General features: G+C 45.2%; 1 protein-coding gene across 1 annotated transcript in view; it reads left to right on the top strand.

Annotated features, from left to right (window-relative positions):
* The window catches only part of Pkp4 (plakophilin 4), a 214,218-nt gene that overhangs the window by 175,367 nt on the left and 23,137 nt on the right, over positions 1-15,714 (top strand). Inside the window, exons 10-11 of the mRNA XM_051166576.1 lie at positions 4,493-4,621; positions 5,834-6,047. Of these exons, the coding sequence (XP_051022533.1) occupies positions 4,493-4,621; positions 5,834-6,047 (343 nt within the window). The remainder of the gene's footprint in view (positions 1-4,492; positions 4,622-5,833; positions 6,048-15,714) is intronic.

Genomic DNA, 15,714 nt, shown 5'->3' with positions numbered 1-15,714 from the left:
ATTTTTTGGTGAGAAATAAGAAATTATTTGTATTCTTCTTGTTTTGTAATATGCTTTTTCTCTCAGCTTCCTTCCAGCAGTTTTACTGTGCTGAGCTTAAGTATGGGTCTCTTTGCATTTGGCATGATTGGGGTTCACTGAGATTCCTTGAATGTAGATTGATGTTTTTGCCAAAAAATTGGGTGGGTGGGGGAATCAGCTTTTATTTCTTTAAACTCTTTTCTGCGCTCAACTCCCTCTTCTCCCTCTGGGATCCTAGTTACATGTATTAAAGTCACTTTGTGGGGGCTAGAGAGATGGCTCAGAGGTTAAGAGCACTGTGTGTTCTTCCAAAGGTCCTGAGTTCAATTCCCAGCAACCACATGGTGGCTCACAACCATCTATAATGAGACCTGGTGCCCTCTTCTGGCATGCAAACACGCATGGCAACAGAATACTGTATAAATAATAAATAACATTTTAAAAAATAAATAAATAAAGTCACTTTGCAACCATGAGATTTAGCCCCCTCTGGCTGGACGGCTTCTAGTGACCCTTCTGCAAACATGCCATGCTTTTTACTCTAGCATTGTATCTGTTTTGCTTATACACTGATTTTTTTTTTTAATCACCTTGGTTCTTTTTCTATAGATTCCATGTCTCTGATAAGAATCCAGATCTACTCACTCATTATATTATGGTCTTTTGTTTGTTTGGTGTGGTCTGGCTTTTGTGACAGGGTCTTGCTGGAAGTCACAGACTTCCCTAAACCCTCAAGTTCTGCGTCTGCTGGGATCATGGGCTCCAACCCCCACCACCACCCCCAGCTTTTTTAAGCCTCTGAACACAACTGGAGAGATTTCAAGTTCTTCCTCTGAAAAGGCCAGGGTCAGGACTACCTCTGGTTCTGTGTCCACTGTTGCTTTCTGTCCCATCGTCTCCAGTGACTTTTGCTTACCTGCTGGATGTTGTAAACAAGGCAGCCTGGACTAGAAGACCTGCTACACTACTGAGTTTCTTGTGGCAGCTAACCAAGTTACTAGCAGATCCTCTTGGCACTGCCAGCACTGCTTTTGCTCTTTGAGAAGCATATTTCAGATACATTTAGCCCTAGAATATCGGCCTTATTCTGTGGTGCGGTCCCGGATGCTCACACATGGCCTTTGTGGTTATATGACTTAAATTCTCACATATTCACATCTGTACTCCAACAAGCCTGGAGTCCAACATCACCTACTGTGCATTCAACTCTGCTGTACAGTAGTCACTCTACACCAACCAGTCTCTTAGAGTGCCCTGTCTGTGCCTTCTGACTTCTTTAGCACCAACAAATTCCAGTCTACCCCGACATCCAGTCCTCCCCCCAGTTCCTAACCACAGAACAGCAGAAGATGCCCGAAGCAAAAAGCCAAGTAGATGAGGTGTTCCTTGGGTACTGACTCCTCTCAACGATTCCGTTCTTGTGGTACCTATCCAGGGCCTATACACAGTTCGCTCACACATTTACCTCTGTTTTGTAGTAGTTTATGGAACATCAAGATACAGAGCCATACTAAAAAAAAAAAAGTCTAGGCTTAGGCTGTAACTCCTTGCACTGGTGCCATCCAGTTAGCATGGAAACTGGTAGCAGCCTTCCCAGGGTAAATTTGTGCTAAACCCAAGTCATGGTGATGTTATTGGCAACAATTGCCCTGCCCCTACTGGAAGCTGACCTCATGCTGCCTGCTCCTCCTGGCTCCCAGGTATGTCAGAAAGTCATAATCATCACTGTACCACTTAAAGAGGAAAAAGAATAAGTGTTTGCAATAAGTGTGAGTTATCAGGAAGGATTAGACCACACTCCTGGCACTCTTGTAAATTACAGCATAGTCTTACACAATAGACGCTACATAGATTTTTTTTTTTTTTTTTTTTTTTTTTTTTAATGAAAAATGTTTAACGCAGTTGAGTATAGAAAAGGGAGGCTATTACAGACAATGTTCCTTCTTGGAAAGCCTCATTTTTCAGAGGTAAATGTTAATAACTATTCACCATCACACTTAGCCACTAGCCATTCTCTAAAGCAGGCAGGGGTAGCCGTTTTACTGTTCTTACAGGAGAGGTAACGGTGCTCTAAATACTCAGCTGATTTCCAAAATAACAGTGACTGAAGAGCTTAAGGCTGCAGCCAGTAACTCCAATTCCTATGAATTTTTTTTTCGCGTGTGTGTGTGTGTGTGTGTGTGTGTACACCATGTATATACATTCCTGCATATGCATGGGTGCACATGCACATAGGTGTGGGTGCATCTAGGGGCATGTGTGTTTCCTGGTGCGAATCCTCTTCAGTGCCTCCTTTACCTTGCTCAGGGAGAAGCACTAAGTCGCCAGCCCGCGTGCTGTGGGGCTCCCCGTCTCCCCCTTCAGAGACTAGAGTACAGGCAGACTGGCATAGCTGCCCAGAATTATGTGGGTTCTGGAGAATGTTCAGATCATCTGGATGCCAGGCAAACACTGAATCCGGGAAGGGTGCCATTTAAAGCAGGAGTCTGGGACGGCTCAGGAAAGATGAAGGATGGAGAGACGAGCCCACTGATAGGCTGGGTGAGCGATGAGAGAAAGACTTCAGTTGTAGTTGTAGGTGGCTCTGTTTGTTTTAGGCCTCAGTCCTCCCTGATTCTAGCTCATTCTCAGACTGGCCACCAACATTATCTCCATATAAATGTGGCCATGGCTGCATTTCCCCGCTCCAAAACTTGTGTTTACATTCTAGTTCCTGTAGGGAGGCACACATAGACTGTGTACATCCCCTAACTTCTGCCTTCATACTGAACCCAATTCCTCGTCTATAGCCGATGATATTTAGTAGTGCTTGTCTCAGGGGGAGCAGGGATGGCAAGCGACAGGGCTAGATACAGGTAAACTGGATAAATGTTAATTTGTGTCATTGCTCTGAAGGGCAGAGGGCCCTGTTTCTAAGGCCATGTTGTCATCAGCTCTTGTATCTTTAGCAGCTGGACACCCGTTTGCATGGGTGGTACATGTGCATACATGTAGGTGTGTAATGGCCCTTTGAAGTGGACTGGAAAATTAACCCCTGGAGCCTTCCCAGTCCAGGTGACACCCAGGGCTCTATAACTTAGCAAGTAGGGAAGCTAAGGCAGGGGACTTGCCTCGAGTTTAAAAACAGCATGAGCTAGAAAGTAAGACCCTGTCTCAAAAAGAAAGAAAGAAAAAAAAAAAAAAGATTGTATTGTTCTTGAAAGGTTTTTTTCGTATAACTCCCAACTAGTTTCCACCCACTCTCGCTCTGTATGCAGTTATACTCAGACTTGTGTTGGCAGAGCTTCGCTGTGCTCACTCGTTGCAGTGCATGCCACTGAGTACACCAGGACCTTCCTTTGATTGGCAAGTATCATTCCATCCATTATTTCCATCCCAGTTAATTGATGCCTCTTTAGTGGCTAGCCAGGGCACCTCCCAAACGGCTACTACAAACGACATTTATCAGTGTCCACGTACAGAAAAACAAAACACTAATAGAAGTCTCAATTGATTATTAATATGAAAAGGATTTTTATTAGCTTACTCAGGGTGAATTCATTATTTTCATTAAAGTTTGATGGCACCCCTTACATATTTGTTGTTATGTGGACCATTTCCTACAAAAAAAAAAAACTGTCCTTCATGTAAAGAGGACAAGTTGCAAAGATCCTAAACAGTAGGTCAGTCAGATGACACCAGAAAATCGTGACAGTGTGATGCTGCCTGCAAAGGAAGTATAAAAGGATCTCTATTAAGTGTGAATGTTTGCTCTTACGTCAGCATCCAATAACAAAGTGCACTGCATGGAGAAGATGTGAAGGTGCTCTCCTGCCAGGCACTGACGGAGGCGGGGAGCACCCGGGATAGTGTCTGGCACAGGGTATGTGTTCCTGGCTCTGCTCAGCACTACCTAACAATAATACAGTTCTGGAAACATAAAGGCCAGGGAGTTTCAGAAATGGTGTTCCCTGGGCATAGCATTTCTGACAAGCTATTTTTTTCTTTTTCCTTCTCCTCTGTGTTTCTGACTCATACTCAAGAGCAACTATGAATATTATGTTTCCCACAAGATCTGTGATTAGTAGCCAGTAGCAGTTTTGTCCTTTCCCATCAGGCCTTCCTTTCTTCTCGTGGGACATCTCACATAGCTGAATTGCTCTTGTTTACCTGTGTGTTGCATCGGCTGCATTCTTAGATGGGTAGAAAGGCATAAAGTAAAACCCTGGAGGAAGGAGGAGCTCTGTGCTGGGAAAGCTGCCCACTGACAGGCGCCTTTAGTCCCGACTCCTCTGTCTGCACCATGATTTATTTCTTCGGATCACAAGCACTTGGGCCTCTGCATACATTGATTGGGAGAGATTATTTTCAAATGGATAATTTAGGATTTTTTAATTTCTAATTCCTGCCTCTGCTGAACTTTGCCCTCCTATCAGAAATGCATTCCTCTGGGAGCTTCCGTTCTGATGCTGTGTCTCTTCCACATAGGGAGTTTGCCTGGCGTGACCCCGAGCTGCCAGAGGTCATTCACATGCTGCAGCACCAGTTCCCATCTGTGCAGGCGAATGCTGCAGCCTACCTGCAGCACCTGTGTTTCGGTGACAACAAAGTGAAGATGGAGGTACTGGACCCGGAGCACACCATGCCTTCTACTTAGCAGCTGCTTGATTTCTATTTAGAAGTGACTAGGGACGTGGGGGACTGGAAAGATTGCTCAGCAGCTATGGGCACTGACTGCTCATCCTGAAGACCCAGGTTTGATTACAAGCACCCACATGGCAGCTCACAGCCATCTGTAATACCAGTTAGCAAGGATCTAATGCCCTCCTCTGGCTTTTGTGTGTACTGCACACACATGTTGCACATACATGCAGGCAACACATTCATACATGTAAAATAACAAAATTTTTAAAAATAAAAATAATTGCTAAATGAGTAGTGGTTGAGAGTATTGTCAATGGTACACTATATGCTTGCAAGGCCCTTCAGTCCTTAGCACCACGAAAAATACTAAAAAATAAAATTTATTTTTGAAGTGATATTGATTCCAGATACTTTTACTTCTTGACTGCATTTCATTGCCTCTCAGGAAAACCTGGAACGTGTGTACTGCCTGGAGTGCTCTCAGCCTTGTCATAGCTCATCCACTTAGCTAGCATACTTATAAAACATGGAGCAGAAGTCAATTTAATCTGCGCTCCAGAAATATTTTCAAAGAATCTCTTAGATTAAAATATCACTGCATTCGATGAACCAGGGAGCTAACATAGCTCATGAGGCTCTGGTCAAGACAGGTGTCCTGGTGTTCATGGGATCGTGAGTCACTGGCCGAGTCAGCCAGTGCTCTGTGGCATGCAGATTCTCGTGACACTTCAGGCCTTATCATCTCATAGTGCCATATATTATCTGCTCATTATGTAAAACAGCAAAACAACTACAGACCCAAAGGTGGACGTAAGGAAAGCTTAGCACCGTGCAAGTAAAATACTAAAGAACTCACAGATGGAAAAGAGTGTGAGGAGTGTAGCCTGGAGAGCCAGGTCTGGAAATCCTTCCCGTGTTGCCTGTGGGCAGCTGTGCGCTGCACTTATGTATTCACTGCACACATTCCTACAGGGAAAATGTCAGGCCTGGAGCATGACTGTGGCCTGCATGCAGGTGCCAGTCTTTCCCCACCCCCACCCCCGATCTCCCATCGCTCTTTAAGCCCTATGTACAGGAAAGGAACGCTCTCTTAGAGAGTGTCCTTAGAATTATTCCGCAGGTGTATACCGTGATCTCACCAATGTATTGCATATCACTCAGTCCTGGTACCTGATTTTCTTCATTCCAGGTGTACAGGCTAGGGGGAATCAAGCATCTGGTCGACCTGCTGGACCACAGGGTTTTAGAAGTGCAGAAGAATGCTTGTGGCGCCCTCCGAAACCTTGTGTTTGGCAAGTCTACGGATGAAAACAAGATAGCGATGAAGAACGTTGGTGGGATCCCTGCCTTGCTGCGACTGTTGAGAAAATCTATTGATGCAGAAGTCAGGGAGCTTGTTACAGGTGGGTAGAGCATGTGATCTTGTCTAGACTGTGCCTTGCATAGTGCTTGCTGTAAGGGACAAGTGATGCCCTGGGCAGGTAGGTGGGGCTGGCTGTTGCTCACAGGTGTGAAGAAGGCTGGACACCCAGAAGATATTTGCAGTGTTCCATATGTATCAGCTAAATGTATCCATAGACACTCACCCTTGGTTCCCTCGCTAAACTAGCTGACATTGTGTGTGACACGATCCTGCTATCCCTAATGTACGTTTTCCTTTCTCACAAAAGAAGTAAGATGTTTTCTGGACTTTCATTGCTACGTTTTTCCTAGCACAGAATTGTTATATTGTCTTTCCTGAGCAGACCTCAAAGACTCTATAAAAGTTAGTGCTAAACAGGAAGAAAAGTACACAAACACTCAGTGGTTTGGGAGGTTTTCCCCCCTACATTTTACTATTTAAAAGTCATTCTAATTTATTTGAGTCTGCACTTCAGAAGGGCTCATGTCCTTTTGCCTATGGCACATTGACCCAAGTGCTCACTTAGGTATGGGCCCTCATTTCACCGCTCCTGTCTGCTGGCTCTTGTGTTTGTTAAAATGTTTTCTAAGATGCAGGCCCTGGCCCTGAAGAGAGGAAATGTGACTGTATAGTTAAGGAGCAGCTATATCCTATGGAATCTTCCAATATAAGACTGTAAACATATTCTCATATTCCCCAGAACCCTCTGCCAGAAGCATTTTTGACTTTTAAGAAACATATGGTAGAGAAAAATCAAGGATTACTTTATAACCACATACTGTCGTCAGTAATAATTTTAAGAGGAGTGGTTTGCTTATGATATTGGAAAGGGAATGGTCAAATGAAATGAGGAATGACCAATACAAAAATGTATCACTCAGATCTCATATGCAGAGGACATACGAAGCAAATTCCAGTTCAAAGGCTATTGCTGTCAGCTTGATTTCTGTGTAAACATTGTCTGGTTAATATGAAACTACCAAGTCATATAATGCATCTAGAAAAATTGCTTGCTTGTGTATGTATGTGGGTATGATGTGTGTACACGCATGTTAAAGCTATGACCTAGTGGAAGAGTAAAGTTAGTTGTTCCATTTCTCGACTGTAACCTTCAGTAGTACCAAACTTACCTGGTGTTCATTCAGAACCTTGGCATGTCTTCAAGCAATAAGGCATCAAGAGAAGGGTCCTTCTTCCATTAACACTTCTCCAAGTCACATAGTTACAAATTCTTTAAATTGCAGAATCACATGGGGGGGCGTGGTCTGAAAGAAGGTCTCAAAATCCACCTTGTCTGATCAGCCATCCAAGACACGAGTCCCTATACGACATCCCCACTGCACGTTTGCGTTGGCCAGGACAGGAGCCGCGTATAACTTTTGAGCCCAAGCTTGCACATCACAGCCAGCACATTTGTTCTGAATGAGAGAACAAGCAACACAACCCTGGGGAGCTCATTTTGCCCAAGAACAGCCCTAACGACCAGTCCTGCCTGCACCCCTAGCCAAGACCTGAGCCGCGGCTGCCAGGGTTCTGCAAAATCCTCCCTGAAGGCAGAGTAGTGTCTGTGTGGTCTTCAGTAGCCAGCCAGTGCCATCTGCAAGAGCAGTGGCTCTCCAGCCTTGACGTTTGGCCTGTGCAGGTGTGGACTAGGAGCTTGTCAGTGATAATGAAAGCCAACTTAGAATCATAAAATGTTTAAGGCCAATAAACTTGAATTCAAACTGCTAATAATTTGAAGAAATTACTATTCACTTGAAAGTAGGTCTTCTGTTATTCAGAAAATTAAGTGCTCCAACCTAGTTACTAAATGTAAAGTCTTTTCCTCTCCCCCCCCCAACCTCATCCCCCACCCCTGAGTACCTACTGCCCCATGCATGGTGCTTCCCCGACAGGCTTTCTGCTGTTACTGTGCTTCAAGGCAAAAGCTGCACCAAGTCTAACTGGCCCTGCCTTGGCCATAAAGTCAATGTCTTCTAGGCCACAGCTGTGAGCCCAAGTCACTGAAAATGATATGATGAATTCATTCGTTCAGGATTATTAAATTGTAGTTCTGAGCTAGGAAATGGGAGTTTCTAATCATTGGACATCCTTAAAATGATATTTTAGACTGTAGAAGTTGAAGCTGCTACAAAGAGTTTGGGGGCCTGACCTGCAGTGAACTAGATGTCCTGAGCCTTTCGTGGCGTTGCTCCTCCCTGGCACCTTGTTAAACACCAGAAGGTCGCCTTTGTTCTTCAGTAATAGTAGGCTGAGTTCATACTATCACTTCTGTATTCACTCTTTCCAAGTTAGCAAGTGATTGCTCATCCATATGGCCAGTGGAGTATTTCCTTCTGAAATCTGCAATTCAAGACACTGCAGAACACGAGCCATATCAGCCCTACCTCATCATTGGCTCAATTTTTTTTTTTTTTTTCTTTTTTAGATACTTTTGTGCTAAGGAAACTAGGTGAGCCAGGCAAAGGTTTAGCAAACAGTAGGTCCTGGCAACAATTGGTCATTCATAATATAAAGAGCCATGACTTGCAGAATGAAAAATTTTATTCTTGTTTTCATGACTTCGTTAATATGCCTTCTATACAGCCATTTGTTACCTGATCTAGACAGGAGGCAGTCCATTACTTTCCTACTTTTCTGGACCACTTGAGCTATTAAGAACTGTGTATGTTATTTTCAGAAATCTGGCAACAGCCCTTCCCACTTCCCAGCCAAAGTTAGTAAGAATCCACACTAATAACAAAATCATTCATCACAAATCTCCAGCCACCCCCGCCTCTTTCCCTGTCTCATTTCAAGCCATAAAAACTTATAATGAGAAAAATGACAAAAAAAAATTAAGTTTAATTGTACTATCCCAAAATAGTTCATTATAAATGGGCTAGCCCTTAGTTCATAAAGAACATAGAACAGAAAAGCGCCCTGAAGAAATCTCTATTCCACAGAAGCACACCTGCGCACCCACATTACAGCTGAGACACTTGGGTGCATGGAGGCTGAGCTCCTGACACACAAGCTGAAGTGTCGCCCCAGCACAAGCTACTGAGAAATGCTAAACAGAAGCAACCCTGGGCATGCAAATGCCTGTTTCTAAGCACTGTCCCTTCTGTGGAGGTACCAACAGAAGGAATTCTCAGCACCATGCTGCTTGATTTTTACCCAGCATTTTGGAGAGTTCTTCCTCAAACTTCACTAATGCAGTCACGTCAGCCTAGGAGCCTGGTATAACCCTAAGTCTTAGCTTGCTGCAGTGTGACTTTAGTCTTCTGAGTCTGTCAAGAGAGACAGTTGAGGCTGATGTGCCCTTGTGCGTGGAATGGGCCCTTTGAAGGAGGCAGCCAAGTGGGAAACTAAAGTCACATGAAGAACTTGGTTGGCCAGCACTGGGCAGAGGAGAATTTCCCAGCAAGAGAGGCCTTTGGTTGTATGTTCCCTCACTACCTTAGACAGCCTCTAACTATGAGAACAGTTGGGACACACATGTGGAGAGTCCATATCACACCCTCAGGGTTCCAGAGGCTCTGCCCCTGCCTGGCGCCCTGTAGCTCACTGCTTTAGTCACTGTCTCAAAGCTTCTGCAGGCTCGCATGAGAAAGTGTCCCTGGACACACCAGTCAGGTGTAGAGTATTCATCTTAAAGCAGTAGTTCTCAGCCTGTAGGTCAGGACCCTTTGGGACAAACAACGTTGTCACAGGAGTCACAGACATCCTGCATATCAGATATTTACACTAAGATTCATAACAGTAGTAAAGTTACAGTTATGATGCAGCAATGAAGATAACTCTATGGTTGGGGGGGGCGGTCACCACAACATGAGGATGCATATTAAAGGGTGGCAGTGTTCGGAAGGTTTAGAACCACTGTCTTAAGTGACTCTCTCGATAACTAAGTCTCTTTGTTCATATAAATGACCAAATTCTTTGTCTGAAAGTATTACCAGCAGAACAAGATTTAAGGTGGAGGCCACTGCACCCCCGGCCAGCTCCAGCTCAGAGGATTCCTGGGCCCCCTGTGCAGCCTTTTCCCTTGCACCTGCTTCCAACAAAAGGAGTCATCTCTATGTCCCTTGTGGGCTTCTCAGCATTCCTGAATTAAAAGCTTATTTCCTGAAGAAATATCCTTCCAGGGATCACTGTACTGCATAACCATGTGGTGTCCTTAATCCTCTCAAAACACCCAGCAAGCGGCAAAATTACCTGAGTAGAGAACATGCTGAAATACAAATCCAGTCCTGCAAAGGGGTCCTGAGGAGTGAGTAAACGGGGTGCCATCCTCAGCCTCTGTGATTAGAAAATCATGGAAACACAGGTCAGCGCTTACGCTTTCTAGACACTGAACATCCATCCCTCTCATGGCCTTCATGTGGGAAGAACCCTGAGTAACAGAAGCAAGCCTCTGCAGGCCGAGTGCTCGGGCAGGGCCCTCCTGGGGCAGCCGATACAGCTCTCTAGGAAACATTCTTCCCTCAGAGCCAGCACCCTGGCACCACCACAGCCACACTTGAGGGAGCTCTCCCGCACCTGGCGAACTATGCATCTAAACATACAGGAAATTCCATGGAGCTCTGAGGGGAGCCAGGCAGAGTCGGCCAAAGCCAGCTGAGCCAGGAGAGGGCCTCCCACCCAGGAGGCCTCTCAAGAAGATGCCGTGGCCCACGCCTTTAGGCCAAGCACAGCACTGTGTGCCTGCTCCGGGGCCATTGTGCCCTCCCTGTAGATGTTGCACCTTCAGAACCCTGGAAATTACTGTATGTCACCCTCATATTTTCTTCCTCAGATTTATCCACAAAAAGGCTTTTTTTTTCTGTAATTGAAGACAGTGCTTTTGTCCCACTCATAATAATTGCTTTCCTATTATTCCAACTCCATTTCATGTTTATAATTTGCTGATGGCACAGTGGCCCTGGTAGAAAGCTTGAGCGATTAGTCTGACACGGCAAATGGCAGGCATTCTGATAGCAGGGTTTTCTCATCACCCCTTCCACTTCCTCATTCTGTCAACAGCACCGGGTCCCGTCCAGCAGGACCAGTAATTACGGGGTCACGAGGGGAGCCATGCCTGAGGGATGGGACGGGAAAGAAAGAGACGAGACCAAGTAGCGTTCCTATCAAGGTCTGTTTATTGAATCAAAAGCAAAAGCTTACATGGGGTGGAGGCAGGAACTAAGCAGTAGGAGGGGCCGAGAATGTCTCTAGATGATACCATCAGGGGAACATCCTGTGGTTTATCTCGGAACAGTCTCTATCTTATCTTAGCTAACTGTCTCTCGGAAAGTCCCGAGCTAACCTGCTAAACAACATCTGCAGGGGCTGAAAGGAGGAAGTTAGCTTTGGAAAGGGGCATCAGTATCTTTCCATAGCCAGTAGACTGTTTTAACCTTGAATGACCCCGGGCTGGCTCCGAACAGCACCGTACTTCCACACATGTGCAAGCTGTTGGCTCATCTTTAACACCACCAACAGCTTGCATCAAGCCCCAAGTCCTCACAGGTGGTTCTTTTTCTCGCTTCCTTACTCTGGGTCCTCACCATCTCACCCAGAAACCACTGCCCCATGACATAGGCTCTGTGGTACCTGTGAGAGCATTTCAGGCCTCCGTCGCTTGATCTTCCCCAAGGTGACAGTCTTCCTCAGGGGCCTCGACCCTCTTTCTTTCTGACCTCTACCTTTCACACCGCAGCTCAGTGCCGTAGCCTCTAATCCTACCAGACAGAAGTCATAATTTAATAGCTGTCCAAGGAGGGCAACCCGGCACTGTGTGGTATTGGAATTTGGCCTCAGGCAGCTTTCCCTACAGGCACAAGGCTCTGGCATACCACCTCTATGGAACACTTGCTCCCCTGGTGATAAGTGGTACCTGTGCTTTGTGGATTTGAGAGGAGGTGTGTGGAGTGCCTGGCAGTGGCATGTGCAGCCTGTGCTCATGGCTCCTTCTATATTTGTCATGAGGCCTCCTGAGCGCACAACTCACCGGGAAGCTACCAGCACTCAGTAGAAGTGTGATCCGAGCCGCATACATACTTCTAAGTGGCCAGTGGCCACCTTAACAGAGGATAAAACCAAAGACAGTGAATGAATTTTAATAATGTACTTGACTTGATCCAATAGTTAGAATGCCGATTGGTAATCAATATGAAAATCAACTGTGAGATATTTCGTACTGATTCTAAACCAAATCTTTATAATCTAGTGTGTGCTTTATACAACTCAATCTGGACTAGGCACTTTTCAAGTGCTTACTTAGCCTCCTGTGTCTGGCAGCTACAGTACTAGATAGCACAGGTGTATACATGTTGAACATTCCTTCCCTGGCATTCTAGGGGTCAGAAGTACTTCAAATTAAAGAATTTCCTGGATTTTTAACGTATTTGCATAGACTTTACATCAACATCCCTGATCTGAAAATCTGAAATCAGATGTTAAAGCATTTCAGATTTGGGGTTTTTATATTAGTTACTCATCTTGTGTGGAGGTCGTGTGGAGACGGTATAGGTTTAAAAAGTAGAAGCTATTCATGGTTTGTGGATTTAAGGTGGCAGGCAGTAGCAGGTGGCCATACCTTAACGTAGTCACCATAGTATCTATTTACTACATTGTTTTCCCAACAAAAAGCCACAGAGGTTCATTAAGCACCCATGGAGCAAAGGGGGTGACCTTCAGGAGCCGCCACAGAAAAGAGGCAGGTGAGCCTTTCCTAAGTTCTGCCTGGAAATTAATAGTGAGTACATTCTCGGAGGAGGCCATGGTCTTGAGTTAGAGACCACCCACCGCACCACCCCTGCTTCCTACCTGGCTGTCAGCAACTCAGCGCAGCACACGCGCATACATTCTGAAACCCTTGTACCACTGTATGTGCGCTATAACGGTCTGACCACTGTTTTGAAGAATATTTGCAAATAGGTGTGAGTGACAGCACCATGTCCCCCTAAGTCCATGGATGCAGCACTGTCGGGGTGAGAGCATAGTCTCTATTTCTTTCTTTTTGGTTTTTTGAGACAGTTTCTCTTTGTAGCACTGGCTGTCCTGGACTCGCTCTGTAGACCAGGCTGGCCTCAAACTCACAGAGATCCCCTTGACTCTGCCTCCCCAGTGCTGAGATCAAAGGTGTGCACCACCACCGCCTTGCAACAGCAACATTTATAAAGGAAAGCATTTAACTAGGACTGGTTTACAGTTCAGGGGTTTAGTCCATTGTCGGCCTGTTGAGAAGCGTGGCAGGCATGGTGCTGGAGAGATAGCTGAGAGTTCTATAGCCAGGCCAGCAGGCACCAGGGAGAGACACTAGGTCTAGCTTGAGCATTTGGAACCTCGAGGCCACCCACAGTGACACGGTTCCTCCAACAAAGTCACACCTCCTAACAGTGCCACTCCCTACGAGCCTATGGATGTCATTCAGATCCAGATCACTGCAAGCACCACACTTGCTGTCTCAGCAGGATGTTCTCTCTGCCCCTGGACAGGAAGAGAAGTCATCTTCATCCTCGTCTCCTTTAACATTCCTCACACCCCAGAGGCTGGGTAGTTGTTTATCTTGTGCACATCCTAAGAAAGGTGCTGGCTGTCAGGGCTGGGACTATGGGTCAGAGGTAAACCACTCTGTAGCATGGCACTGTAAGTTCAGTTTCCAGCTCGGTAGAAATGAGACAGTCAGGCAGACAGGCAGACACACCGACCCTGAGATTATGTTGGCTCATGAGAAGAAACAAGGCACAGTGAGTGATATGTACGGAGCACTGCTCTTTCTTAGGCTTCTTCTTTGGCAGTGTGTGCAGGTGCTTGATTTTTGATAATTTGGAAAGAATATAAACTGAATGCAATAAAACATAAATGGCTTAAAATGATCCTTTCTGTCAGAGAAAAGCACGTTTGTCGGCTGTTATGTATTCACGGTGCCGGGGAAAGCACTTTTTAAATGTTATTTGGGTTTTAATGTTCTTTTTTAAATGTACTTTCAAGTAGTTGCTATTATTTTAATTAATCAGCAAAATCAGCTTCTAATGTGAGTATAAAACTATCAGTTGGGCTTTAGATTAGTTCTACAGCTAGCTTTAAACACAAGTGCTTTGAACAGTCTGCAGCATAGGATTTATGTGAAATGGAATTTTAATTACTTTATTCACTCTTTGTGAAGAAAACAAACTTTCATCTCCCACAGCAGCATTTCACTTTGCTTACTGGTTACCCATGATGATCTGTACTTTTTCTGTGATAGAGAATGAGCGTCATTTTCTTCAATGCGCATGGAAATTCCTAATGCTTTCTAAATTCATTTGTATGTGCATATCCTCAGTCCTCAGAACAGAGAGCTAATTGCTTTAAAATAAATAAAACCCCCAGCTTCCTAAACTAAATTATAGCTTGCCTTTAGCTTTCTGTGTGGGCACACGGCAGTAACGGAACATGCCGCTCACAGCTTTGAGGGCAGTTTCACATGAGGATGTCAGGGCTGGAGGCTCCCCACGTGGATGGAGAAGGCCAGGCTCATAGCTCTTGGTGTTCTCGTCAGTCTTGGCACCTCTGGGAGCTGCTCTGTTTTCTTCTCATCACTTACGGTCTTCTTCTTGTCCTGGAGGCCTAGACAACTGGAAAAAACATGGTTCCACCCCAGCAAGGAGGAGTGTATACAGGGATTGTCAGCCAGCTGGGAGAATGGTGCTTTTCACCTTGAGTGCAAGAGCCAGATTCATCCTGCCCTCTCTAAGGCTTTTCAGTCTCACTGAACCCTTTTTTGTCTAGTATTTGTTGACCAGAACTAAGTTGTGTGCTGTACTGTGGGGTTTGGGAGTAGGAAATCAAAACCCTAGGTTTTGATTTTAAAGTTTTAAATCAGTGTCTTAAGATTTACTTCATCCTTGGTTAGTACAGCCCTACAAACGGGGCTCAGCCTGACCTGTTCAGTGCAGAGGTACGAGTGTGGCTTGGTGTGTGGTGAGTGGCACACAGCATAGGGCAATAAAGCTGCTGCCGTGTGGCTCATGTCAATATCACATGCTTGTCAAAACTGGTCTTTCCTCTCTAGTCATGAATAGACGGGACAAGGTTTTTGTTGTTGTTGTTGTTGTTGTTGTTGTAGAGATGAAAGCCAGAGTCCCACTGGTTGGCTTTATGACCTAGTTGACCCACGGATAGCACTATCAGCCAGCTCATCTGCTGGAGTGTTGCACGTCCTTAAATAGCCTGATGTTCTTATTCTGGCAACCCTGTTCCTTCCTGCCTCGAAGTCTGAGGGATAGGCATTCTAGTGTCATGGTGTGACTCTTCTAATGCTGGGAGGTGGCACAGCAAGATGGTGGTGTCATGAAAGGCAGCATACATAGGTACCGAGCAGATTGCGTAAAAGATCTGGGTCACTGTCTGGGCTCCTTCTGTGCATTTATGGACCTTCACTCTTGAATGTTGTTTCAAGAAAAGTCACAATCTACCCTCCAAGCACGATAGGCAGAAAATAAAAGGGAAATTTCTAAACAAACACAAGGCATAAATTAATCCATCAACAAGTATATGCAGGTACTTTCTATTCGGTACATGTGTGACAAAACATGAAAAGGAACAGTTAGGTAGCTGCCCGTATGTGCCTAATGAAATTTAAATTAAATTTAAAAGTGTACGTGTTCATCTTCCTTTAAGAAAATCCATCTAGGATTGCATATCCCTAAAGTAATCAAGTG

This window comes from Acomys russatus, chromosome 24 (genome assembly GCF_903995435.1).
Source record: "Acomys russatus chromosome 24, mAcoRus1.1, whole genome shotgun sequence".
In the NCBI taxonomy this organism is placed as follows: Eukaryota; Metazoa; Chordata; class Mammalia; order Rodentia; family Muridae; genus Acomys; species Acomys russatus.
Note: the sequence above shows the minus strand (reverse complement) of the source record. Positions and strands in the feature narration are given on the sequence as shown.